The following is a 27,526-nucleotide window of genomic DNA, read 5'->3' on the forward strand; positions in this document are numbered from 1 at the left end:
TCAGTGTATGTAGATCCTGTCGGAGATCGCTCCGGGCAAGTGGGTCGTGATCCGCATTCGCACCCAACAGCAGTAGTCCGTGGGGTGGTAGCGAGTGCAGGGGGTAGCCGGAGGTCAGGGTGTGGGTGACAGCGCTGATGATGGGGGACGTGTCCGTGGAGCCGCTGTTGCAGTAGGTCTCCATCTTCGCGACCCTCTCGTCAAAGTACTTCCTGCCGTAGTCCTTGCGCACCCCCTCAGGCAGCTCGTCCCACATTTTACTGGCGATGGCATGGATGCGGTCAGCGCCGTGGAGGCTGGTGGTGGCGATGAAGTTGCCGGGTTCCACCACGCCGACCTTCACTCCCAGTGGGTGCACCTCGTGGCGCAGGCAGTCGGAGAAAGCCACCCCAAACCTGGTGACGCAGTACGGGGCGCCGGCCGCGTGGGCCATGCGGCCCAGCATGCCGCTGGTGTTGACCACGCAGCCTGCGGAGCAAGACAGCAAACTCCTGCTCACGCAACAATACCTGCAGAGGGTCTGGGGCCTGGCATGTTTCTGGAGGTCTGGCCAGAACCCAGCCTCCTGGCCCCCGACAGCTATTTTGCGGCCTGTCAGGCTGGGGCTCCGCCTTCTGAACCAGCCAGGGTCAGGGGGCCCCCTCGCTTATAATGAAGGCCAGCTCAGGCCCACACATCAGCGTCAGCATCTCTGGTATTTCCTGGGTAGCTGGCTGTTCCCAGGCAGGACAGGGGAGGAGGAAAGAGTGGAAAGCAGGCCTACATAGTGGGAGGGCACAGTAAAATGAGCAACACACAGCGAGCTCTGTCTCGCCTGCCATGTTCTCCTATTGCCAGTAACCCCAAATTGTTATCACCTGGTCGGGCTCTGTCGCCAAGCAGGCAGGGGCGGGGCTCTGATGCTGACTGCAGAGCTAAGACATGCGGACAGAGTCTCAGGCACCGGGAGAGTGGGGAGCTGGAGAAGTTCTCCCATAGGCCCAGCCTGGGGGTGCTAGGAGCTGACCACAGCCTCTCCCAGCCATGGGGCAGGGGATGGAGGAGCCATCCAGCCTGCCCGGTAAGCCCAGGCAGACTTGAGACCCACTCGCCCTGGGTATGCACCCAGGAAGTTTAGGCACAGCCCCACCTGGGCACTGTGAGGAGACACCTTTCAGAAACCTCTATGTTGGAAGCTGCTGAAGGATTGGGGTTTTCTTCCGAAACCCTACCGCTGCTCTCTGGGCTCCTCCTGTCATTGCTGGGACACTGGGGTGGACGGTATGGGTCTTCCCCTTTTTGCCATAATCGTTTGCTACTATGGGGAGAAAATCTGAGTCAGTGACTTAGGTGGTTTGCTTACATTTGGCCACCTAACGTGGTTTGGGCGTTTGTTTTGGCAATTTCTAATCTTGATTATTACTATGATTATTTTCACCTACTACCACAATTGTCTCATGGGTTAACTATGGCATAGTAACCCATAGAATGGATATACCAACATTTACTTAACCACACCCCTGTCCATACCTGATGTGTACACACAGCTCTGTGCACAAAGGTGGTTATTTGTCTAGATTAGGTTCCCAGACGGGGATTACAAATGTAATCTTTTAGCCTTTGGTGCAGACTGCTGACCTCTTACCTGCTCTGCTTTCTGAAAATCACACATCCCTTTCTGCCCGCCCCGTCCAGGGCACCCCCGCTGGTCACCATCCACGGCCCAGTGTGGCCCCTGGGGGTCATGCACTCAGCCAGTGAGGGCAGTGGATGTTGAGTCTAATGAGACCTATTTCCATTCTGAGCAAAGATGAAAAGGTAGAGCAGGCCCGGGGGCAGGAAGAAGGTCCCTTTCCAACTCAGCTGTGGCCCTCTAAATGAGGGGGAGACAGGGTTTTGTCCCCTGCACTGTGCCCCAGAGCTTTACTTCCACCACCTCCTTGTAGGTCTCCGTGCTGGTGAACTCCACATCCCCCAAACGCTGAGATGCCCGCATTGTTAACCAGGCCCTACAAGCCTGGACAGGAGGGGACAGAACCGCACTCATCACAGGGCTTGGCCTCTGGATATCACCCATCAGCCTGCAGGCCATTCCCCTCCTCACTTCCATTCCTTTCCCCCATAGCTTGCCAGCTTCTTGTCCAAGGCTCTCGGGACACGTTCTAGAGTCACCCAGGAATGACAGGAGATGGAGAGGCCTAAGCTGCTGGCTGTAACCGTCCCTTCAGTCTCGTGTCCAATTCTCATCTCACTTCTGCCTGCAGCGACTCTCTGACCCATCGTGACCCAGCCCTCCTCCAGCCTGGAGCCCCACCTCACCTCACTTGTCTCTACCCTATTCCCTCCAGTCTCATCCCACTCCCTGCACCTGGGCACCTGTTTATTCATTCCTGCCTCTGAGCCTTCACTTGTATTCTCCCTCATGCCAGAAACCAGGGGAACCTCAGGAGTCTTCCAGGCCAAGCCCTCTCTGGAGGACCAGAGGGGACACGGCGTCCAGGGTCACACAGCAAGTTAGAGGCTCAGCTAAGCCTTGATGTTGGGGGGGGCCCCAGTCCAGCTCCACTCCAAGACCCTCCTACCCACTACTCCATCCTCTGTGAACCATGCACTATTGGCTGGGTGTCATGTGGTGAGCCCCTGGCACCTGGTAAGCTGTTCATCAATATGAACAATGGACACACCTGGTCTTTGCAGGTAGCGAACACCCCTCAGCTTTGTGTGGTCCCATGGGGCTTAGTACAGGGTCAGAGCAAACATACACTCTCTGAGTGTACTTGGGTTGACTGTTTCCTGCAAGGCCAGCTAAGGGCCAGATAAGTAGACTCAGAGAACTATGTGCTGGAAGGATTACTGGAGTCCGTTTAGCCTGATTACTACTCTCACAGCTAGGGAACCAGAGGACCCAAGGGGGAAGCCTGGCTCTGGTGTGACCAGTGGGGCTGAGGCAGAGGCAGAGCTGAACTGGGGGACGGGGCAATGAGGAGGCAGCCTTGTGCTGCAGGGCCCCCTCTGAGCTGTCTTTTGGGTGTAAGGACTGGATGGGCTGGAGCCTCAGGACAGCGGGGCCCTGCCTCTTCTTTGTGGAATCCCTCAGGATTTAGTCTCCCGTGGCCTTGAAGGTGCTCCTCCTGGGGGGCTGACCCCTGCCTGTGGGAACTCTGGCCCTGCGTCACCCCTAGTTAATCATGGAAATGAGTTTGTGTAAATGACAGAGTAATTGGTCTCTAGCTTCTTTCCTTCGTGTTACCCAAATTAAAGCTTCCTCAACTGACCTCTGGTGCCTTCTCCTTCAATTATGGAAAATTAAGGTCATTTATTAGAGGAAGGAAATGGCTGGTTAACAAAGTGCTCCTGACGCTCTCACCCCCACTCCCCACGCGGCCAAGCCGAAGCCTCCCCCGGCTCAGCGCTCAGGGCTGACCTCACGCAGCCACTCCCTCTCCCCCCCCCGCCCCCCCCACTGCAGACTGTCCCCTGCAAGTCTTTGCCCCACTCCTGTCACCAGGAGAAGCAGAAGGCCTCTCACCAATTGTCAATGCTGCCACTTCACGCTCCACCTTCCACACCATCAGCCATGCATTTTCTCTCTTATGCAACTTCCACTCCTCCCTTGCCCCGGCTCCCTCCCTTCACCATTGTACACAGCAGATGCTCAATAAATGTTTGTCAGGTGAATGACTGTCTGTAAATACCATGTCCCCATATCCCAAAGAACTTTTTCTTAATCACGCTACCCCCTCACACCACCGTCTTGCTCTCCTTCCCTCCATAGCCAGGCTTCTGAGAACACAAGCTACACTCTCCAGTTTCCCAGTTCTCTGCCACTCTGGGTCCCAGCCCCATGCTGCTCCAGGGTGTCGAGGGCGGCCCATGCTAAGGACGTCTCCCTCATCCCTCACCCCCGCCATCTTCACTGGCCTCAACCTCTCCCCCTGCACCTGGTGTGGTTACACCACTTATGCATCCTGACCCTCACTCCTCCCTTCGCATTAATGATACCCAAGCATCTCCTCCATCTTCCCTGACCCCTTTCTTCCACCTGCCCCCCAACGTCCTGTCCTAGTGCACCTTCCCTCAGATGACACTCAATGCTTAGGCAGCCTCCTCTTCTTTATGTTCATGGAAATTTCCGGCTGCTTTGTGTTTGATTCATATGGCTCAGTATCACACAACATAAAATACATACAGTCCTTTTATCCGGCTAAAAATTAATTACATCTGACACCGATAACGAAAAAAGTTTAACTGAACTTGACCTGTGGAAGCACACTGTTCCTGGATCACAACTCTGACGACATGATAAGTAGCAACGGTCTGTGGACGAAGGAGCTCACTGGAGTCCTCAGCCAGCATTCTGAATAAACTCATGACATTCCTGCTGGTCTGGGTGACAGTTGTTCTCCTGCAACGGCCCCATCGCCACCTCCGAGTAACTGTTCCAATGTACCCCCGGGGAGTCATGGCTCCTCCCAACCCCACCTCCTCCTCCAGACCATCGCTCTTACCTGCATGTCCCACAGGTCCCCAACTCATCCTAACCAACCAACACACCAAGCGCCCAGTGGCCCAAGCCTGCTCCTCTTGCTTGCTAGTAGTTTCACTGTCATCTTCAACTCCTCCAGCCCCTTTGTCTCTTCCCCATCTAATGAGTCAAGAGTACTATTACTATTACTGAGAAAGATCAAAAGGACAGCTGCCAGGCCCTGAACTAGGCACTTTGCATCCATTCATTCTCCTGATCCTCACAACCAACCTATAAAAAAGTACGATAGATACTAAATTGTTCCATATCTGGATGAGGCAACCGAGGCTCAGAGAGGTTAAGCACCTTGCTCAGTGTCACCCAGCTAACCAGTGGACAGGAGGGCATTAGGACCCAGGTCTGTGTGAGGACACAGCCCTGGCACTTAACCCTGTTCTGCTGTTGCCTTCCTTTGCTGCGTCCTCAGAATCGGTGCCTTCTTTCCTGTGTCTACAGCATTAGTTTGGGTCCCTGTTGCCTCCCCCCTATGTTGTTGGAGAAGCCCTCCCGGGTCTCCCTGTCACAGTCTCTTTCCTCCCCTTCCATCCTGATCTGACCCCCTCCAGCAGACTCTCCTCCTCAGTCAACCACCTCCTGCTCCTATGCTTCCCTTCCGGAGTGGGGCGTGCGAGGCCTCCTTTCCCATGTTTCTCACCCACTCTCCACCAAGGACTCTGCCCTCTCTGAGCCTAAACAGCCTGCCACTCCTCTGACATCACAGCCCCTCCTGCCTCCACTGCTTCCTGGCTCCGCTCAGCTCCCCTGCCCCTCAGCCTGAGAGCAGCTTTAGTTGAAATGCCCCTGCCATGGTCAGATTGACATGTGAGCCTCACAGATGGACAAGCTGAGACCCTCAGAGGTGAAGGGACAAGCCCAAGATCACACTTCTAGTAAGAGGCTAAGCCCAGAGTAACTCCAGTCTTCTCACTCCCAGACCAAGGGTGCCCCAGATGTAGGGACTTCCCTGTCCGTGGCATAATGTCTCCAGTGCTATAACTGTTCCTCATAGGTCCCACCGTGAAGCCACTGACTTCCACTTGGCTGGTGCCCAACTACAAACTTCTCCTCCCCGCTCATACCCTTTCGGGTGCTCAGCACACTACCAAGTATACAGTAGGCACTCAATAAATGTTTACTGAATGCAAGATAAGGGATGGTTTCAAGATCAGGCCAGGCCCACAGCCTGCTCGTTGGTCTACTCACTTGGCCTTTCCCTGCAGTGGGGAGGAGTGGGCTGGTTACAGGCTCTGGATGTCCAGTCCCTCAGAGCCCTGCTGGGGAGCAAAGGGGCTCGTGGCAGATGGCTCACCAGCTCTAATCGGACAACGCCCTTCATCTCACCACCACGGCTGGCTCCCCTGGCTTTGGCAGCAACTGTTCCACAGAGCCAGGGTGAAAGACATCAAACTCGCCATCAAAATGTGCCCTCCACGGTGCGGGCAAGGGGAGTGGGGAGAATGCACTTGTCTCCCGGAGGGTTCCTGCTGGGGTCGATGGGTGGAGTACGAGTCAGAGCGGCCACCAGCTTAGGAAAAGCATCTGGTCTGAAAGCTCAGGGAGGGCACCACCTGGAGGTCAAAGACAGTATTGCCTGAGAAGGCGGGAATTTGCACTGTTTTACCAGGAAAAAGACAGTTGGGAGGGGGGCAGGAAGAGAGAGAAAGAGGGAGAGAGAGACATGTACAACCACGTATCTGACAGATTTATTTTCTTTTTCAGACCTAAAAATCTTCACATCTTTCTTCCAAAAAATGCAGTATTGGTTAAGTAAGGTCATGGTGAGTGGTTTAACAACCCTTCCTGAAATGCATCGAGCAGAAAAAAGCAGCAGGGAAAGGTTTGTGTGTCAGGGTGGTGCTGGGGTTTAAGCCCAGTCCAAGGGCAGGGGGTGAGTGCTTCCCCCTGCAACCCAGGGTCTTCCCCGCCTTGCCCGGTTAGGCTAACTGGCCAGACTAGTACAGGGAATGGAGGTGATTCTGCCCTGGCGGCAGAGGACAACAAGAACCAGGGTCTGTGTACTCAGGTGCATCCCTTAAGAGGTGCCCAGTTGTTCCAGCTACAGTTGGAAATAAGGGCATCGCCACCTGTCCTGACCTGCTCAGGTTAATGCAATGAGGAAATTGCTTTTTAAAAAAACCTGTTATATGACAAAGCTCTATGCAAATTCAGGTATTATTAAACAGGAGAAAAGTGTCATTCACTCGGCAAACATTTCTTGGGCCTCTGTCATGTTCCAGCACTGTGCTAAGAACACAGACACAAAAATAAATAACTCAGCCTCTGTTCGCAAAGAGTCAAGTTTTAGGAAAGGAGGCAGATGGGTAAGCAAAGAATACGGGGTGACGTTGCTGTATGAAAGCTTGTGGGAGGTGGGAGGCTGCACAGAAGGTGGGGTGGGCAGGGAAGAACCTCCGAAGGCAGTGCCAGCTGAGGACATTAACAAGAGGGGGCCTGGGGATGGGGCACTTCAGGAGGAGGGGCACTACGGTCCTGCCGTAAGCCACTGCAGGCAGGGCAGAGGCAGAGGAAGTGGTGGGACATGAGGCAGGAGAGGTGGGCAGCGGTCTGCTTGGGGTCAGGGGTGAGCTGCTGGAGGATTTGAATGAACTAGACATCATTTATTGTTTACTGTGCTTCACACTGTGCTAAGCATTTGACATGCATTATCTCATTAGTCCTCACGTCCTAAGCAGGTTGTATTACCATATTTCCTGGATTCTATGACACATACTTTTTTCACCACAGGGATGAGCTACGATCGATGTGAAAATTAAGCACTGTCAGTCATAGTTTAATTGGTAGTGACTTTTCTCAGTGGTCTACAGAACAGTGATGCATCTTATGAGAGGAAAGGAGTAGCTGCCAGAGGATGAAGTGATGGAGAAATGCCTACTCTCAGCCGAGGGCTTGCCTGGGCTACATCTGGTACTGAAACAAACATCCCCAGGAAGGCCAGAGCGGGAAGCACGAGGATGGTCAGCATACACCGGTGGAAAGTTCTCTGCAGGTTGGGCTGAGTGTCAGTGGTTTGAACCAGGAGGACCCTAACCCCAGGTTCTCCAGAGGGCCTCCCCAGTGGCCCTGGAAGAAGCAGCACGGTGTAGCACCAGGAATGCCAGCCACATCCAGCGTCACCTCTGCACAGAGCAGCCAGGTGTGAGGCTCAGTCCACGCTGAACCCCGCTGGTATGCCAGTCTTCCCAAACGACATGGTGTTCCAGCTATGGGGGAGCAGATGAGCCTGGAGCTCCTGCTGCCATCCCCACAGAGGGCTGCACCAGAGAAGAGCTCCCTGGACGCCATCTTCAAGTCCAGAGGCTGGAGGGGCTGGTGCCCACAGACACCTCTCTTTCCCACAGACAGCACGTGGACATTAGGAAAACACATATCTTGCTTTAATGCAGTCTTCATATCGTGGTTCCTCAAATGCCCCTTGGGGTAGAGCCCGCGTGGCCTGAGTCTCCGAGGGACGCTGATGTCTACTCCCGATAGCATGGATTCCAGCTGCTATCGAGAGCTGAGTGACATTTCCTCCTCTGGACTTCGTTAACCCTGCTGCCATCTGGCAGCAGCTCTCGGGCCCCGCGCCAGACCTCTCCTGTGCCTCCTGCCAGCATCAAGCCAATGTCCCTGCAGTTCCCGGGGAAGCCCCTCACTCTAGGCCAGGGTCCCGGCAGGAACTTAGCTTGGCAGCCAAGAGCCTTCTCACAGAGGAAACCGGGGGTTAGTCTCACAGCCCACAGCTTCAGGCTCGGCATTCAGGCCCCAGGAGAGAAACCCCACCCTCCCACCTTCTCCAGACATTCCTCCCAGGAGTCCTCATCTGCCTCTGAGCAGCCTGCACGTCCTGCTGTTCAAAGGAAACTTTTCCCATCCCCCCTCAGCCCGCAGCCCGCAGACTATGGCAGTCTGTCCCCTTCCGGATCCACCTGTCCCGGGGCCCAGGCTGCGCTGCCCGGGCCACACTGCCCCCCTGGCTCCAGGGTTTCTGTCTTTGTCCATGTCTGTCTTGCTGCTCAGGGACAAGCATTCGGTCCTCCTGTGTTGGTGCCCGTGTAACCGGTGTATTGATAAACCCACTTCTTTCACTACCCCTTTAAACTTCGTCTGTAAGCTACTTTACCACCCCTGGATGAAATTTCAGGCAAGTCTTGTAGCTTTTCCACTCATTCTCAGATAACAGAGAACCTCTTTGTTTTGGCAGGGAGTCCAGTTCAGTCTACTAATCAAATAACTCCTGTCCAGTCTGGCTTGAATACCCAAACTCTCAAACTTATATCCAGTTTAGATCTAGAGACTGTCATACAGAGTGAAGTAAGTCAGAAAGAGAAAAACAAATATTGTATATTAACGCATATATGTGGAACCTAGAAAAATGGTACAGATGAACTGGATTGCAGGGCAGAAATACAGACACAGATGTAGAGAACAAATGTATGGACACCAAGGGGGGAAAGTGGGGGGTGCGGGTCGTGGTGTGATGAATTGGGAGATTGGGATTGACATGTATACACTGATATGTATAAAATGGATGACTAATAAGAACCTGCTGTATAAAAAAATAAATAAAATAAAATAAAATTCAAAAAAACCACAACAATTTATATCCAGTTTAGAGCCTGCCCTGACCCAGGCCTGGCAGGGCTGTGGGAAGTGGGAGTGGGGTGCCAGGTAGCAGGGCTGGAAGCTGGCCTTCTCACTATTTTCAAGTTTGCCCTCCTCTCCTATTCCTTAATCTCTGACCCTTCCAGGGCTGCATGCAGGGGCTGGCTAATGAAGGGGCAAGATGTAGTCTTCTGAGGGTGGTGCCACTGTTGTCTGCTCTTGGAGCCCTGGGACAGCAGGTGCTCAAGAGCTGGTCCTCCCTTCTTGGGACACTTTTGTGGTTTCTGCAGAGATCCTTCCACTGGACCATTCCCTCCTCTACCTGGGCATCTCCTCCCTCAGCCTGGGCGCTTCAGTGGGACACCCTTCTGGCTGAGTCACACGCACCCTCCTAGAGGTCTCACTGCACAGGTGCCCTTAAGATGACTCCAGGCAGCTCTCCCATTGTGCATATCAGGTCCAGGCGGCAGTGTCCTGCCTGGGTGGAAGGACAGCCCTCTCTCTAGGGGCTCTCTTTGCTCTGCTTCCAGGTGAGCCACTCCACCCTCATTTGGGGGCTTTTAGACTTCTTTTGGTAAACACTAACACACCATTTTGTGACCTCCAAACTCCAAGGCACAAAATGTAAGTTCTCCAAGTAAGCTCTCTTGAAGCCCACCTCATTTTAGTTGAGACCAGAGGGAAAACAGCACAGCACCCTAACTACCCTTTCCAATCTTTCAACCTCTTCTACCTCAATTTATTACAACATCGAGGCAGGTCATGGGCTAGTCCCAGCAGAAAGGTTTCACAGTCTCTCAGCATTTATCGTTAGGCAGTCTAACACCTCAAGGCAGAATGTGAGGACACTCAGCACATATTATATGTGAGCATCTATCACACGTATTAGAAACATGGTGACAAGAGGAACAAGTCTGGAGTGTTGTAATATTACAGGATGAGCCAAAGGAGGAGGCAGCAAAGGAGATGGAGAAAAACCAAGAGTGCAGGGTGTCCACAAAGTCAAGAAACAAAGCGTTACAAGCGAGAGTGGTTTGTTTGGTCAAAGCTGCTGACAGGTTGCGTATGAAAATGGTCTGAGAAGTAGCCAATGGATCTGACAAAATAGAGGCTGCTGGCATCCTTGATAAAAGCCATATCAGAGGCATTCAGAGCCCCGCCTGGTCTGGTCCTGCCTTCCTCTTCCTCCACAAGGGCACTAGGCTTCAGCTACCTCAAAGTACCAGTGATGTCTGGATATGCCACCTCCGCCCATCACGGGCAACTCCTGTTCGTCCTTACAGATGGTGATGAAATGCCATCTTGGCCCACCAAGCCTTCCCTGCGCTCCCAGAGAGGCAATCTTTTCCTCCTCCGATACAAATCTTCCCACTGCCACCCCCCATGCTCATTCACACTACGCCCCTCTCACTTATTGGGCTTCAGCCACAGAGGCCTCCTGCTGTTTCTCTAGCCCCCCAGGCACACACTCTCCTTGGGGGTTTTGGCTTGGCCATCCCCTTTTCCCACACACATCTGCATGACTTGCTCCCTCACTTCTCAGTGAAGTCCTTCTTCCCTCTTTAAAACCCTTGCACCACATTCACCCTCCATCTTCTTTTCCTGCTTTATTTTCCTCCGTAGCTTTTATCATCCCACAGAGAAGCAATTTACTTACTTACTGTATTCCTGGTCTATCTCCTCCCCCCACATAAACTCCACAGGGCAAGAACCTGTCACTGAATTGGTACATGCTGTAGCTCCAACAGAGAATGTTGTTGGATTGTAGCAGGTGCTCAATAAACATCTTTTGGTGAATAAACAAATAAACAGAGTGGTAGGAGCAAAAGCCCCATCTAACTAGGTTGGGGAAAAAAATGGAAAGTAAATGAAAATATCTAGTACAAGAAACCCTCTCGGGGTGCTTTTCTATAAAGGAAAGCAGAGAAATGGGGTGGTAGCACACACAGGAAGTGGAGTTGTGTCGTGGTGTGTGTGTGCGCACACGCATGTACATGTGCCAAAGTGATTTGGTAGAGAGTGAGGGGTTAATGATGTGGGAGGGTGGAGACACCTATCTGGTGGAGCCAAGTCCCTGAGCTGGCCTGAGGCACTGAGATCTGAAGCACAAGAGGAGGGGTAACTAAATAAGAGCAGGCAGAGTGTTTGGCAGAGGTAGCTAGAATCTATCATGCGGCTTAACATCTCAGAACCAGCTTGGAAGACTAAGCTCCCATTTTCAACTCCTGCAGCACTTTATCCATAGTCCCTAATGGATCTGACCATTTTCTGGTTTGCATAACTAGTTCAGACCCCTAGTGACTTCTGCCCCCTCTAGCTCTTAACCAGAACAGACAGACCATGACACTGTAATAGTCAAGAGGTGGACACCACCAGACATAACCTGGCAGTGATTTGCCTGGTATCCTCCTCAAAGTACGTGTCACTAACTCATAAAATCACCGCTGCAGGAGTGGAAGGACCTAAGATCACCCAGTCGGACTCTCTCGTTATAAGTAAGAGCAGACTGGGGCTTGGGGAGGCGAAGTGCTTGCCCAGTTCCCAGGTTAGTGGCTGATCTAGGACTAGCACCCAAGGCCCTGACTCCCTCTCGAAAGCTCCTCTGCAGCATTAGGTCCAGGTGTGCTCCCACCTTGTCCCTGGACAGGCCGGCACAATGGCACAGGTGTTAAATATATGAAGGAGGAATTTTAAAGGCACAAAGCGTTTTGAGGCATCACGACTCCTGCCAGGACCTGTTAAGGCAGGTCCACATTATACAGAGAACCCAACCTTAAGCATGGCCACACCCATTTCCCCCCAAATCCCTTCACCATTAGAGGGAGTAGGCACTGGTATAGCTTTCGAGGGGAGCACTTTGGCAGATTTGAATAAATTCTAAAATCTGCACACCTTTCCACCTAGCACTTTCACATCTAGAAATTTTTCCTAAGAATTACTAATGAAAGGTAGGTGCAAGACTATTCACTGTGGCTTTGTTTATAATAACGAAAGTAAGAAATACAGTGCACAGATGAATTGCAGTTACTTGGGGGCAAGAGACTGAAATGAAAAGACTTCACTTTTTTACACCACATATTTCTGTATTGTTTGAATCTATTAGGAATATGTACTACCTCCATAATGCAAAATAAGTAAAAATTAAAAGGACAAACTCTTCTCTGATCTAGAAATATGTTCAGACCATGACAATGCAAATTACTATTTATACTTGTTCATATTCTTCAGTTTTTTACATTGAACAGATACTGTTTTATAGATATTAAACCTAGTAAAAAAAAAAAATTCCTTCCCAGGGTTCCTACTGTCTTCAAAATAAAGAAAAATGTCTCATCCGCTGAGCAGAGACAGCAAGTTGTCCTGAATACCCATTCTTCCTTTCTTCTATAGCAGTAAAACCCCTGACTTAAAGCAGGGTACATATTGTTTCAGAATACCAATTACATTTCCCAGAATCCCTAGCAGTCAGGTAGGCCATGTGACTAAGCTCTGCCCAATAGAGTGACAGCATGGGTGCTATATGTGCAACTTCTGGATCATGCCTTTAAAGAACAGTAAAAGAAGCACTCACAGTAAGAGAAATACAAATTAAAACTATATTGAGATACATTTCTCACCTAACAGATTGGCAAAAATCAAAAGTTTGAAGTACACTCTGTTGGTGAAAGTATGCAGAAACAAGTATTCTCATACATTACTGGTGGGAATATAAAATTACACAACCCCTATGATAGGAAATTGGGGGATATCTTTTAAAATGATGACTTATTTCATTAACCCTTTGACCTAAGAGTAATCTCATTCCTAGGAATTTACCCTAAAGGTAAACCTCCAAAAAATATGTGAAAAATACATACTCACAAGGTTATTCATTGTGGCATTATTTGTAATTGCAAGATATTGGAAAACAACCTAAATGCTCATGCGTATATAGGAAACCAGTGCAGTAAACTATGGTCCACCCACACAATGGAGTACTATGATGCTGTTTAAAAAAAGTGAGGAAGATCCCTGTGAATTCACATGGAGTGGTTTCCAAGCTATATTGGTAAGTTTCTTAAGTACAAAAGAGTATACACATTTGTGTAAGAAGGGGGAAATGAAAGAATGGAGTGGAGTAGAAAAAAATAGGAGGTGGGAGAGTAACACTACTTTGAGTTTACCTTTTTATATAATTTTGACTTTAGATACTTGTTAATGTTTTATATCTTCTAAAATTAAATAAATCAAGAAGAATAGGGGGAACAAAATACAAACAAATGAATCAAACTTTTTCAAATTAATAATAATTAATCCAAGTAACTTTAAACACTGCTTTGTATACCTTTGGTCAATAGATAAAAAACACTTTAGAGAAATCTTAAGCTCTACTGTGGTGGCCACAGTAGACTTCCTTTCAGGACAACCTGCTGTGGGAGCAGCTGACAGAAGGTCTCCAGCTGCCGCAACTTCAGATCCACGGCGGCATGAATGCCATGGCCACGGCCATATGTGCCTGAGTTACTCTCAGCCAATGGCCAAGCATGACAAAAGTACAGGGCCATTCCTGCCCAAGGCAGGTCTCCTCTAATAAATAACCTTTGCTGGGGACGTCCCCATCGTCCCAGCCAAGACTCTCAGACTGAACTGCAGTCTGACCTGCGCCTACCTATTCCTCTTTTCACAGACCTGCATTGCAGTCTAAAGGATTGCCCTGACTTTTCCTGCTCTCTGCCCTTTAGCCATTACAGGCATTCCCTAGATCAAGCTCTTGTACATCGAATCCTATTTCGGCACCTGCTTCTTGCAGGATCTGGTCTGACACAACAACTTAGTAGCTTTGCTGTTTGTAATGGCATGAATGTAGCAATTCTGAAGCATTTGTGTATATATTGTAGGATTAACTAAATTAGTAAATATATCAATATAGTTGGGAATCAGCATGCTAACTGCAGGAAAAGAAGAAACAAATATGGAATGAGGGAAGCAGGAAGAATGCTGTTGTGTTGAATTGGAATAGGTCAGTATAACCTCATGAACTGTGTGTGTGTGAGTGTGATATTTATAGGAAATGTATATAGGAGATAGATATAAATAGATATAGTGTGGGTATATGTATATATGTGGGTATGATTATATATACGTCCTCTAGCTTCGTCCGCTGAGGAGATCAAGGAGCAGCAATGCCCCATTAGCAATGAGAACATCTAATGCCCAGATGTTGGTGTCTAAATTCCATTAAAAGGAACCAGGTAAAAACACATGTCTACACAGAGACATGTATGTGAATGTTCATAGTGACATTAGTCACAATGGCCAAAAATCCAAACATTTTTATCCAAATATCTGTCAACTAGTGAATTTTTTAATGTACCATATCCATACAATAAAATACCAACCAGTAGTAAAAAGGAATGAATTACTGATACATTCTACAATATGAATGAATCTCAAACACATTATGCTAATAAACCTGGCACATAAGACTACTCATTGTATGATTCCATTTATTTGAATAGTCCAGAAAGGCAAATCTAAAGAGGCAGAAATCAGTGGCTACCTAGAACTAGAGGTAGGTGTGGGTAGGTGTGCAAATGATCAAGAGGGAAATTTTTGAAAGTTGGAAATGTTCTAAAAATGGATTGTGGTAAATGTTGCAGAACTTGCTAAATTAGGGGAATTGTCTCCCAATTACTTTTGCAGCTTCATGTCCCAATGCTTCCTTTCATGCATCCTAAATTCCACTTTATGAGTCCCAGTGGAGCCTCATACTACCAAGCCTATGGTTAGGTTACTCCTTCTGTCTGACAGGTCATTCCTCCCAGTTTCCACCTATGACAGCATTATTCATTCTCCATGGCCCAGAACAAATGTCACCCCTTTTGTCATGCCAGAGTCAATCCCTTCCTTCTGTGCATTCTCATTAAACATTCTTTGCACAACCCTGAGAACACTCTCCACTCTAATTCTTCCACTTGTGTCTGTGCATGGCTGTCCCATCAACACTGGAAAATGCTCCTTGGGGACAGAGATCAGGTCTTACTCTTCTTCAGCACCTAGCAAAGTGTCAGGAACATCATTAGCATTTGGCAAATGAATGAATGAATGAATGAATGAAGCTATGAAGAACAAGAGACACTGAAGTGAATGGAAAAGATATCAGCTGTTGTAAGCAACAGATGAGCCCGTTGTTGGGAAGGCAATTAAAAAACAACTACAAACACTGGCCCAGGTTCTGGGCAGTACTGATATTAAATACTCAGCTTGAAATAAGATTCCGGGAAGATGGCAGACTAGGAACCACCAGGAATCTGTCTCCCCACCTAGACAATAAGTGCATTGGCAGAATCTCTCTAATGTAACTACTTTGGAATTCTAGAATCTGTTGAAGGCTTGCAACTTCCAGGAGACTGTATGGATAGTAAACTGCGGTTGATTTTGGCCAACCTAACCACTTCTATTCAACATATTACTGGAAGTTGTAGCCAGAGCAATTAGGCAAGAAAAAGAAATGAAAGATATCCAAACTGGAAAGGAAGAAGTAAAACTATCAGCTTGCAGATGATATGATCTTACATGTAGAAAACCCTAAAGATTCCACAAAAGTAAAACCCTGTTAGAAATAACAAGTGAATTCAGCACAGTAGCAGGATAAAAGTCACACAAAAATCAGGCACATTTCTACACACAATGAACAATCTGAAAAGGAAATGACAAAAACAATTCCATTGACAATAGCATCAAAAAAGAATAAAATACTTAGGAATTAGCTTAACCAAGAAGGCGAAAGACTTGCACAATGAAAACCACAAAACATTTCTGAAAGAAATTAAAGGTGAAAGAAATAAATGGAAACACATCCTGTGTTCATGGATCGGATGACTTAATACTGTTAAAATGTCAATACTACCCAAAACAATCCACAGATTTAATCCAATACCTGTCAAAATCGTAATGATGTTTTTTTAGGGAAAGAGAAACCTATCCTAAAATTCATATGGAATCTCAAGGGACTCCAAATAGCCAAAACAAACTTGAAAAAGAAGAACAAAACTGAAGGACTCAGACTTATTGATTTCAAAACTTACTACAAAGCTACAGTAATCAAAATAGTCTAGTACTGGCATAAAGACAGACCAATGGAATAGAATTGAGAGCCCAGAAATAAACCCTCATATATATGGTCAAATGATTTTTGACAAGTGTACCTTGACCACTCACTGGGGAAAGGACAGTCTTTTCAACAAGTGGTACTGGGAAAAGTGGATATCCACAAGTAAAAGAATGAAGTTGGACCCTTACCTAATACCACACACAAAAATTAACTCAAAATGGATCAAGAACCTACATGTAAGACCAAAACAATAAAACTCTTAGAAGAAACACAGGGCAAAACCTCATGACATTGGATTTGGCAGTGATTTCTTGGATATGACACCAAAGGCGCAAGTAACAAAATTAAAAATAGGCAAATTAGACTTCATAAAAATTTTTAAATTTTGTAATCATAGACACTATCCCCAGAGTAAAAAGGCAACCCACAGAGTGGGAGAAAATATTTGCAAATCACATATCTGATAAGGATTTAATATCCAGAATATACAGAGAACACCTAAAACTCAACAAACAACAACAAAAACATACCATTAAAAAAATGGGCAAAGGACTTCAATAGATGCTTCTCCAAGGAAGATCTATGAATGGCCAGTAAGCACATGAAAAGGTTCTCAACATCAAAAATTATGAGGGAAATGCAAATCAAAACTACAATGAGATATCACCTCACACCCATTATGATGACTATTATCAGAAAAAAACCCCAGAAAACAACAAGTATTGGCAAGGATATAGAGAAATTGGAACCCTTGTGCACTGTTGGTAGGAATGTAGAATGGTACAATCACTGTGGAAAACAGTGTGGCAGTTCCTCAAACAATTTAAGATAAAATCATCATATGATCCAGTAATTCTACTTGTGGGTATATACCCCAAAGAATCGAAAGCAGGATCTTGAAGAGATATTTGTACACTCATGTTCATAACAGCATTATTCACAATAGCCAAAATGTAGAAGAAACCCAAATGTCCATTGACAGATGAATGGATAAGCAATATACGGCATATACACACAGTGGAATATTACTCAGCCTTAAAAAGGAAGGAAATTCTGTAATATGCTACAGCATGGATGAACCTTGAGGACATTATGCCAGTCACAAAAAGACAAACACTGCAAGAGTCCACTTATATTAGGTACTTAGAGTAGTCAAATTCATAAAGACAGAAATTGTAATGGTGGTTGCCAGGGACTGGAGGGGAGGGGAGAATGGGCAGTTATTGTTTATATTAGGTATAGACTTTCAGTTTTGCAAGATGAAAAGTGTTATGGGGATGGATGGAGGTGATGGTCGTACAACAATGTGAATATATTTAACACCGCTGAACAGTACGCTTAAAAGTGGTTAAGATGGTAAATTTTATTTTGTATGTATTTGATTGCAATTTTAAAACCCTACTAAACAATGACTATGTATAAAAGGACAATGATGGGCTTCCCTGGTGGCACAATGGTTGAGAGTCCGCCTGCCGATGCAGGGGACACAGGTTCGTGCCCCGGTCCGGGAAGATTCCACATGCTGCAGAGTGGTTAGGCCCGTGAGCCATGGCCACTGAGCCTCCGTGTCCGGAGCCTGTGCTCCGCAAGGGGAGAGGCCACAACAGTGAGAGGCCCGCATACCGCAAAAAAAAAAGACAATGATTATGAAGATGACCCATCTCTTACCTTCCTCAAGTAGCCAGCAAATACAAGGAAGCCTTTTGAATGCAGATGCTTGGCCAAGGAGAACCCAAATCCAGAGTCACAGCCTGTGACCAAGACAGCTTTGCTGGCAACCTGTTTTAAAAGGTCAGACCCCACATTAGGAACCCAGGATCCTGAGGGCTGAATGACCAGGCCTCCTCTAGGCAGTAAAAATAAGGGCTTCCTGAGTGGGCCAGGCCTGGCCCTCCCCACTTGTCTCTTGCTGTTTGGAGAAGCACCCTGGTATAGTAGAAATGCTTGGACTCAGAATCAAGAGACCAGGTTCTAACCCAGACTCTACCACCAACTAGCAATATTGCTTGGGGAAGTTGCCTCCTCTTTCTGGACCTCAGTTTCCTCATCTACAATCACCATCATCACCATCACCATCATCACTGTCATCTTCATCGTCAAGTACTGAGTACCTACCATGGGCAAGGCACTGTGCATGCATTATTTTAATTCTCACAGTAACTCCATACAATAAGTATGATTATTATATCACGTTACAAGTGAGGAAATAGACATTTTAAAATGCCCAGCATAATTAGCGATAGACCTGGAACTGAAAGAAGGACTGAGAGATTTCGGAGTCTAAGCTCTTAACCCCTAACTTTATTTGATGGGGCAGGGGTTGTTCAGCGAGTGAGAGAGTGGCTCTGAGTGCCCTCGAAGCACTGAAGCCCTTACTCTGAGGGTGGGTCAGGGCCTGGGAGCCCAGGGAGAAGGGCTCCGACCACCTGGCTGGCTCCCAGGTAGCCGGGCTGCCACTCACTGGGTTCACCGAAGCAGCGTGTGAGTCCGACGGTCAACAGGGACAAAGGAGGCAGAGTGGAACAGCAGCGAGCCTCTGCAAGAGGAAAGAAAGCCATGAGCAGAGGCTGTGGTCACACCAGACCCTGTTCTGGGGTGGAAGCCACTCAACAGGCCCTCAGGCACCAGTACCCACCCTACCCACTACTCCCACCCCAAACCCCTGAGGACAACCTGCTGGTACCACTTAGGAGGAGGGCCTGTTTCCTACAGGTTACTAGTCTGGGACAAAGTGGGCCAGCAGTTGCAGTGGACATTTTTGCCACTGTGTAGGAAGAGCCTTCCAGTGATAGACCTCTGTTAACAAAGCCTTCTGCAAATGCAACGTCTTAACCCTTAGGTTTTATATGACTTCCTGATAGTTTTTTTATTTTGAAATAATTCTAGATTCACATGAAGTTAAGAATACAGAGAGATGCCCTGTACCTTTTTCCCAATTTCCCCTAATGGTAACATCTTGCAAAACTCTAGTACAATATCACAACCAGGATATTGACATATGCAGTGAAAATACAGAACAGTTCCACCACCACAAGGATCCTTTGTGTTACCCTTTTATAGCCACACCCACTCCCACATCCTCTTTAACCACTAATCTGTTCTCCACCTCTATAATTCTGTCATTTCAAGAATGGAGTCATAGAATATTAACCTTTTGGAACTGGCTTTTTTCACGCAACGTAATTCCCTAGAGATTCATCTGATTGTCTATTGTCGCATGTATCAATAATTTGTTCCTTTTTATTGCTAAATTGTACTCTATGGTATCCTGTACCACAGTTCGTTTAACCATTCAACTATTGAAGGCCATCTGGGTTGCTTCCAATTTAGGGCTATTACAAATAAAGCAGCCAGGAACGTTCCTGTACAGGTTTTGTGTGAACCTGTTTTTCTCTTGGGTAAATGCCCAGAAGAGCAATTGCTGGGTCATACGGTAGTTGCATGTTCAGTTTTTTAAGAAACTCTTAAACTGTTTTCCAGAGTGGCTATAGCATTCTACATTCCCAGCAGTGATCCAGTTTCCCCATAGCCTTGCCAGCATTTGGTGGTATCACTATTTTTTATTTTAACCATGCTGGTAACTGTGTAAAGCTATCCACTGTGGTCTTAATTTGCATTTCTCTAATGGCTAATGATGTTGAAAATCTTTCCATGTGCTTATTTGCCATCAGTATATCCCCTTTGATTAAAATGTCTCTTTATGTCTTTTGTGCATATTCTATTGTAATTGGAGTGTTTGTTCTTTCACTATTGAGTTCTGAGAGTTCTTTATATGTTCTAGATGCTAGTCCTTTGTTGCATATGTGGTATGCAAATATTTTCTCCTAGTCTATAACTTGTCTTTTCATCCTCTTAACAGGACCTTTACGTAGAGAAACAGTGTTTCATTTTGATGAAGTCTGATTATTCAATTTTTCCTTTTATGGATCAATCATATTTTGGTGTCAAGTTTCAGAACTCTTTGCCTATGCCCCAACCCAAAGATTTTCTCCTGTTTTTTTCTAAAAGATTTACAGTCTTGGGTTTTTGTTTTTTTTTTTCCTGTTTTTTCATTTTTTGGCCATACCACGAGGCATGTGGGATCTTAGTTCCCCAACCGAGGATCGAACCCGTGTCCCTTGCATTGGAAGGTCGGAGTCTTAACCACTGGACCTCCAGGGAAGTCCCTTGTCTTGTGTTTTATAATTTAAGTCCATGATCCATCGTGAGTTAACTTTTGTATAAAATGTGAGATAAGTCAAAGTTGGTTGTTTTTGCCTATGAATATCCATGCTCCAGCACCATTTTTTGAAAATGTTATCTTTCCACCATTGAACTGCTTTTGCACCTTTGTCAAATATTGGTTGGGCATATCCACGTGCTTTTATTTCTGAATTCTCTGTTTCATTGAGCTATGCGCTCCCACCTTATTTTTCTTTTTCAAAATTGTTTTTGCTATTCTATTTCCTTTGCCTTTTCATATAAATTTTAGAACAATCTTGTCTTTTTCTATAAAAATCTGACTGGGATTTTGATAGAAATTGTGCTAAACTTGTATATCAATTTAGAGAAAGTCAACATCTTTACTGTTTTGAGTCTTTCAAACCCTGAACATAGTGTGGGTCTCCATTTATTTAGATCTTTGATTTCTTTCATCAGTATTGTATCGTTTTCAATGTACAAATTCTGTATAATTTGTTGTATTTATACCTAAGTAACTCATTCTTTTGAGCAATTGTAAATGGTATTATTTTAGATTTTGATATCCACAGTTCATTGCTAGGATATAGAAATACACTGACTTGTGCGTGTTATCTTGTATCCTGTGCCCTGCTGAACTCACTTATTAGTTCTAGGAGTGCTCTGTGGATTCCTTGGGATTTTCTATGTAGTCAATTATGTAATCTGCAAATAGGGATAGTTTTATTTCTTCTTTTACAACCTGTATGACTTTTATGTCCTTTTCTTGCTTTATTGCACTTCCTTATTGCACTATGGTGAGTCAGTGGTGAGAGTGGACATTCTTGTCCTGCTCCCATCTTAGGGAGAAGGCATTCAGTCTTTCACCAGGAAATATGTTAGCTGCATGGTTTTCATAGATGCTCTTTATCAAGTTTAGGAAGTTTCCATCTATGCCTATTTTTCTGAGAGTGTTTATCACAAATGAATGTTAAACTTTGCTTTTTCTGCAATAATAGATTCATGTGATTTTTCTTCTTTGGCTTTCAGTTTGGTGGATTACATTAACTGATTTTTAGCAATGAGCCATCTTTGCAGCCCTGGAACAAATTCACTTTTTCATGGCTTACAATTCTTTTCATATATTGCTGAATTCTACTGGCTAATATTTTAAGAATTTTGGCACCTATATTCATGAGGGCTATTGGTCTGCAGTCCTCTGTTTTGTACGGTCTTTGTCTGGTTTTGGAATCAGCTAATACTAGCTTCATAAAGTAAGTTGGAAGGAGTTACTGCTGGGTACGGATGGGAGTTCCGCCTTCCCACTGGGTCTTCACCAATACCTCCCTGGCTGTGAGAGGTCGGAGTGCCTCACTACTGCTCTCCACTGTATGGGGGTGTATGGTCTCATGACTGCTGAGAGATGGAGGAAGTCCTAACTCTCCGTCTCTACTAGGTGTCCTCTGACACTCCTCCACCCCCCACTCCCCACCCCAAGCAGGCAGGGTTCCTTATTACTACTGGGTGAGAATGTAAGTCCTGGCTCCTACTTGGCTTTCTCTGACACTACCCCTGGTGGGGGCATTGGTCACAAGTAAGCAGAGTGGTATGGTCACTACACCCAAAACTAGTTAAATGACTTTATCTAAAATCAATCACCGTTTTACCATAACCCCAGGATTTGCTGTACAAAAAGAACAAGGTGCCCCTGGCAGAACTGTCCTTGTCCCCTGCCATCCTTTTGTACTATTTGATATTTTAAAAAGTAACAAAAAGGTCACAGCAAGAAAAAAAATTATTTCAAACTGATTTGTTGCCAGATTTTCTCTAATCCACTTCCCCATATTCAAATATATCCACACAAACTTGACTATCTCTGGGTGTATTATACCAGGCGCTACTGCTCATACCCAGCTATCAATGGCACATTTCTATTTCTCCAGAGAGCACAAGGCTCCATCCCTCCACACCCAATCCCCAAGAGGCAGAACCCTGAAAAGGCGAGGGCCAAGAACACTGCTGGGGAGCTCCAGCTGACACAGGAGCGCCCTCCTGGACACCACTTGGTTTCTCAGCCTTTCCCTTTGGCCACTGCTGGGACTGCCTCATCCTGCTCTTATTTCTTCTCTCACTTTGCAGCTCCTGCAGGTGCTACGGGATCCCTGGCTTGCGGCTAATTCTCAGTTCAGAGGGCCCTTGGGGCTAGGAAGGCCTTAGCACTCAATTCTTTAACTTTAGTTAACAAGCACCTGGGAAGCTTGTTAAAATGCAGGCTCCCAAGTCCCTGATTGACATTCTGATTCAGTAGGATGGGGTGGCCCCTGGAAATCTGCATGTTAAACCAACACCTGATTCCAGTACAGGCAGTACTGGGAAAGGCCTGGTTGATGTAGGTCCAGAGCAGCTGTTCTTAGGGTCTCCTCCCTGATTGTTTACTAGAATCACTTGGTAAAACGATCATGATGATGTGCTTACGTTATTAAAAAGAGATCTTACCATTTAGCAATAGATACCTAAGCACCAACATGATGTCCAGGATTTGCTTTCAAACAATCCAGTAGAGGGAGGGGGAGGAAAGTGGGTGGGAACACAGATGAAACAAGACTGGTCACGAGCTGATAACTGTTGAAGCCCAGGTACACCAGGGATCAATTTACTACTTTCTACTTTTGTATGCGATTGAAATTCTTCCCAAAATAGTTGAAGAAGAACTAAGGAACCAAGGAAGCTTTTTAAACTATTCCCATGGTTGGCCTCACCCCTAATGAATGAAATCCGAGTCCCCAGGGGTGGGGCACGGGGATTTTTTTTCCCCACTGCGCTCTAGGTGATTCTAACTTGCAACCAGAGTTTGTAACTGCTGCCTTAGGAAAAGAGAAAAAGGACTTTTTCCCCATGGGGTTTCCTTTTCAAGCCTCTTGACTGCCAAGTCCTAATATCTCTGGGGACAAAATCAGCCCTAGGCCACAGCCCAGCCAAGGCAGACACTACTGTTTGCTGCTAATATCTATTCTTCTCATTTGTCTCACTACCAAAATGTTGTCTGGGGTACCAATGTGCCCAATTCTTTCCAGCCTATGGCCTACCCAGCAATCATGTGACCTACCCCTGGTCCATAAGGTGCGAGCAGAAGTCTGCAATGATTGCCGGGAGAGTTTTGCTCTCCTGATGCAGGGGCAGCTCCTCCCTTCTTCCATGCTGCTTTGCTTCTTCCTGCCTGGACTGAGGCTGGAGGTGGAGGAACATCGCGGCAGCCGAGGTGAGGGCCACCATCAGGATGACAGAGCAGAAGAAGACAAGAAGCCTGGGTCCACTGATACCTCTCCAGCCCTGGCCTTCTGGAAGTCTTTGCCCTTCTAATTGCGATGCAGTCCTGATACATTGGCTTATCAAGGCTAAGAATGCCCCCGAGGGGTTAAGTCCGAATCCCATAATATAAAATAGCGAGCATTGCCCTGGAGGGTCACCTCTCCCCAGGAGGGTCTTGTGGTGGCAGCAAACGGCTGGTCGCCCAAACCACTTACTCTAAGGGCTATGCCAGTCTCACAGGTGGTACAAGTTATACTCAGGGTAGGCAGTAAACTTGCCGAGGGGTGAATCCCAAAGAGGTGGCCTCCAGATTCAGAGGACGAGAGCTTGCTGATTTCCATCCTAACTTAGAAGAGCAATCAGATGGGGTGGAGAGGTTGCAATCCGGCATTTCCCCACAGGCCTGTGGAAGAACCAGCTGGTCCCCGGAGCACTGGCATCCAGGAACTCACCGGGCCACATTCGAGACACCACCCTGTGCTGGCCAAGGCATTAATGCTGGCTTCTCTTCCCTCCTTCCAGTCTATGCCTCTATCCCTTTTGTTCCTTCCGTCACGAATCAGCAACAATAACCAGTTACCCAGCTTTCTGCTGAGAGGAGTCAGGAGTCAGCTTGACAGCCTGAATCTAACAAGATGGGTTTAGGAAGGACAAATGTGGATGACGCAAGGGCAGCTGGGGAGGAAGGAGGTCTCACACAGCAGCACCTGTGAAAAAAAATTAGTCTGATCAACTACGAATCACAACTGATGTGGCCGCCAAAAGAAGCTATGTGAGACTAGGCTGGACAGGAATAGGAAGGCAAGGGCCACTCTCCATTCTGCCCAGGTCAGGCTGCCCTGGAGTATTACACGCCATGCCTGGGCAGGCAGAGCTGAGCACTGGGGCTGAGCCAGCTGGTGTGTGTAACTAGAATCCGGGAAGTAGTGTCCTGGGCGGAGCCAGAGCCTTGAGAAATCCAAAATCTGAGGGCTGTATAGAGCCAGGAAGCAGAGCAGGTTGTCAGGGCAGGGACCGCATCCGGCCACTTCTGGGGAGGTTTCATCTGGATAGGTGCTGTGTACCAGGTGACTGCTGCTCTGAGCCGTGTAGGGTAGGGGAGGGGGGTGTTCTGTTTCGGGCACCACATCTCAAGAAAGAACTCAGGCCAAATGGGCATCATTCAGGTGGGAAACCTGGATGCTGAGTGGGAAAACCATGGGAGATGAGCAATGAAAAAACATGCAGATGCAATAAGAGAAGTCAGGGGTATTAGGATGGCATAGTATCCCCAGGGATAAGAGATTAACTTGTTCAGTATGAATACAGAAGGCAGACCCAGGAACAAGGGGTGGCATTTACAGAGGAAAGATTTGTGCCCAGTATGAAGAAGGACTTTATAATAGCACTGTCCAAAGACAGGTCTGCTGTGAGAGGTACTGACTACCCCATGGCTGGAGATATTCAAATAGAGGCTGTAAGGTCACTTGTTAAGGATGAGATCAAAGGATCACCCACAGGTGGGGACTGGAGCATGAGGCCCCTTCCAACTGAGATTCAAGCAAAATGATCGGGCCACCCAAAGACCTCCTGTCTGATCCAGGCACAGTGATCACCCACCATTCCTTCCACCTCACACATCTGGGTCTCCCTCTCTGACCTCTGCTGACAACTTTTCCTGGAGGACAGCTAATGCACTCTGACTCAGCTCTGCCCCTGACCACCCTGTGCCCAACCCCTCAGCCTAACCAGGTGATTTCTACAATCCTTCCAGAAGACTCAGAGTCTCCCAGGATAGCCTTTCTTTCCCTTCAAATGAGCCAGAAGCTTGACTAATGCCTTACTTCCCTTTAATTTTTTAAAATAATAAAGCATTGAATATTTCATGTGATTTATTGAATACTGTACTAAAGTGAAAAAAAGAATGTTTGTATGGGTACAGAATGGTTGTATCACTCCCTTTAATTTGAGGATAAAATCTTTGTAAAAGTATTTAAACTTCCTTTGGGATTATTTTCTCCTCCATAAAAAGATCTCCAGAAATCTCTGAAAGCCATTTTTGAGACAGATTTTATCATTTCTGTGAGTCATTCACTGAAAAAAATTACAGCAAATCTTCTTTCAAAAGCCCTTTAACAGAATCAAGCTACATTCCCTCTTTGATTGGATATCAACTCTTCTTATATGATGTCCTCCAGCAGTTGAAGCCTCACCTCCAACCAAGCTTCTGTATCCTATGGAAATGCTTTTAAGCAAAGGCTGCTAAAAACCTCAATGCATGTTCTTCTAGATATATTTATTGGCACAGAAAATAACCATCAATTTTCTAGCTGCTGGGTCTTTGAATTTAACCTGCCACTTGATTTCACTCCTCTCAAATATAAAAGAAAGGGCATTATGTTTTTCCTTGCTTTAGCTGCAAAAGAAGAAAATGAGGTAGCAGAGCACACTAAATTCCCTTGGAAAAGGCAATTTCCAGAAGCTCTCAAAGAAGAAGAGCTGCTTGTTTACTTTGTACTTAATGCTTTCTCTAAATCACGCAGTTCAGTGAAGTCTCACGACATTTTAGTTAACTATAGTTTCATGTGCGAGATTTTAAAAGAGTCATTAACCAGGTGATTAAAGTAATGAGATCTGTGCCTCCTGAGGTGATGCACTAAGAAGGGCACCACCTCACCTGAGTGGGTTTCTTCCAAACACACAAACCTGAATCTAAACACGAGGACATCCCGCAGACCACACTGAGAGACATTCTTCCAAGGTGTTAAGGTCATGAACAACAAGACTGAGGAACTGCCCCTGACAGGAAGAGAGTAAGGAGACATGACAACTAAATGTACTGGGAACCCTGGTTTGGATCCTGGACCAGGAAAATGTCCATTCGTGGGCCATCTGGTGAAACTTGAATCAAGTCTGCAGATTAGTTAATAGTATTATATCAGTGGTAATTTCCTGGTTTGGATAACTGCACTATGGTTTTGTAAGATGTTAACACTTGGGGAAGTTAGGCGAAGGGGTTACGGGAAACTTTTGTACTATTTTTACAACTTTTGTATAAGTGTAGAGTTACTTCAAAATAAAAAGTTTAAAACAAAAATCTGATGAAAGATATTCTTCGGTGCCTTGTGTGACATGGGAAGGTCTCTGTCTTCCAACAACACCTCTGAGTGTCCTTTGCTGGTGGACAGCGGGTATTGAGGGACACCTTTGAGAGTCAAGCCTTATTATGTGTGAAGAGCTCTGCTTTGCCCAGAAAGTGTCACCTCCACCCTTCATTTTCTTACCTTGCTCCATTTACTCTATCAGAGAAATTCAGGGTTTTCCTCGGGAGCTGTGACAGGGGTCTGGAGAAGCAGGCAGTCAGCACAGTGGCCACGAGAGGCAGAATGGCCAGGCTCCTCCGGGTGGGTTCTGAAACACAAAATGTGTCCTCAGCATTGTGTTGCTGCCTTCAGGAGTTTAGGCAGAAGGGGCCATTTTCCTTCCAGGTTGTGAAAGTTAAAGTGGGCTCTGTTCGACCCAGGTTCAGTCAAGGCACTAGGCAGTCCCCGCCTGCCACCCTCCTCTCAAGCTACAGCCTCATGTGATGAAAAGAGTCAGGAGGCTGGGACATCTAGAAACCTGGGTTCTGGTTCCAGCTGTGCCACCAACTCATAGGGTAACCCCGGGTGAGTCATCACGCTTTTGTAGCATGAGGAGGGTGTAGCACCAGTGACCAGTGACCCTCAAACTAGGCTGTGCAGCAACCACTGGGGCGCCCAGGGTCCCACCCCTTCAGGGATTCCAGCTCCATGAGTCCCATTCTCAGTGTTCCCCATATCCAGCAAAACATCCATCTCAATTTGCCCACATGCCTCCAGGCAGCTTTTTCAGCCCTG

The 27,526-nt window shown here is 46.9% G+C and overlaps 1 protein-coding gene across 1 annotated transcript; it reads right to left on the reverse strand.

The window, feature by feature from the left end:
• Positions 1-27,325, reverse strand: BDH1 (3-hydroxybutyrate dehydrogenase 1; the record flags this gene model as incomplete). The annotated part of the gene is given in 9 exon segments (XM_082839259.1): positions 1-108; positions 110-520; positions 1,889-1,954; positions 1,956-1,988; positions 17,871-17,981; positions 18,664-18,684; positions 18,687-18,738; positions 26,933-27,097; positions 27,270-27,325. Coding segments are annotated over 9 exon segments (1,023 nt in total).
• Positions 27,326-27,526: the final 201 nt, after the last annotated feature.

This window comes from Leucopleurus acutus, assembly GCF_964270905.1.
Source record: "Leucopleurus acutus genome assembly, chromosome: 5".
In the NCBI taxonomy this organism is placed as follows: domain Eukaryota; kingdom Metazoa; phylum Chordata; class Mammalia; order Artiodactyla; family Delphinidae; genus Leucopleurus; species Leucopleurus acutus.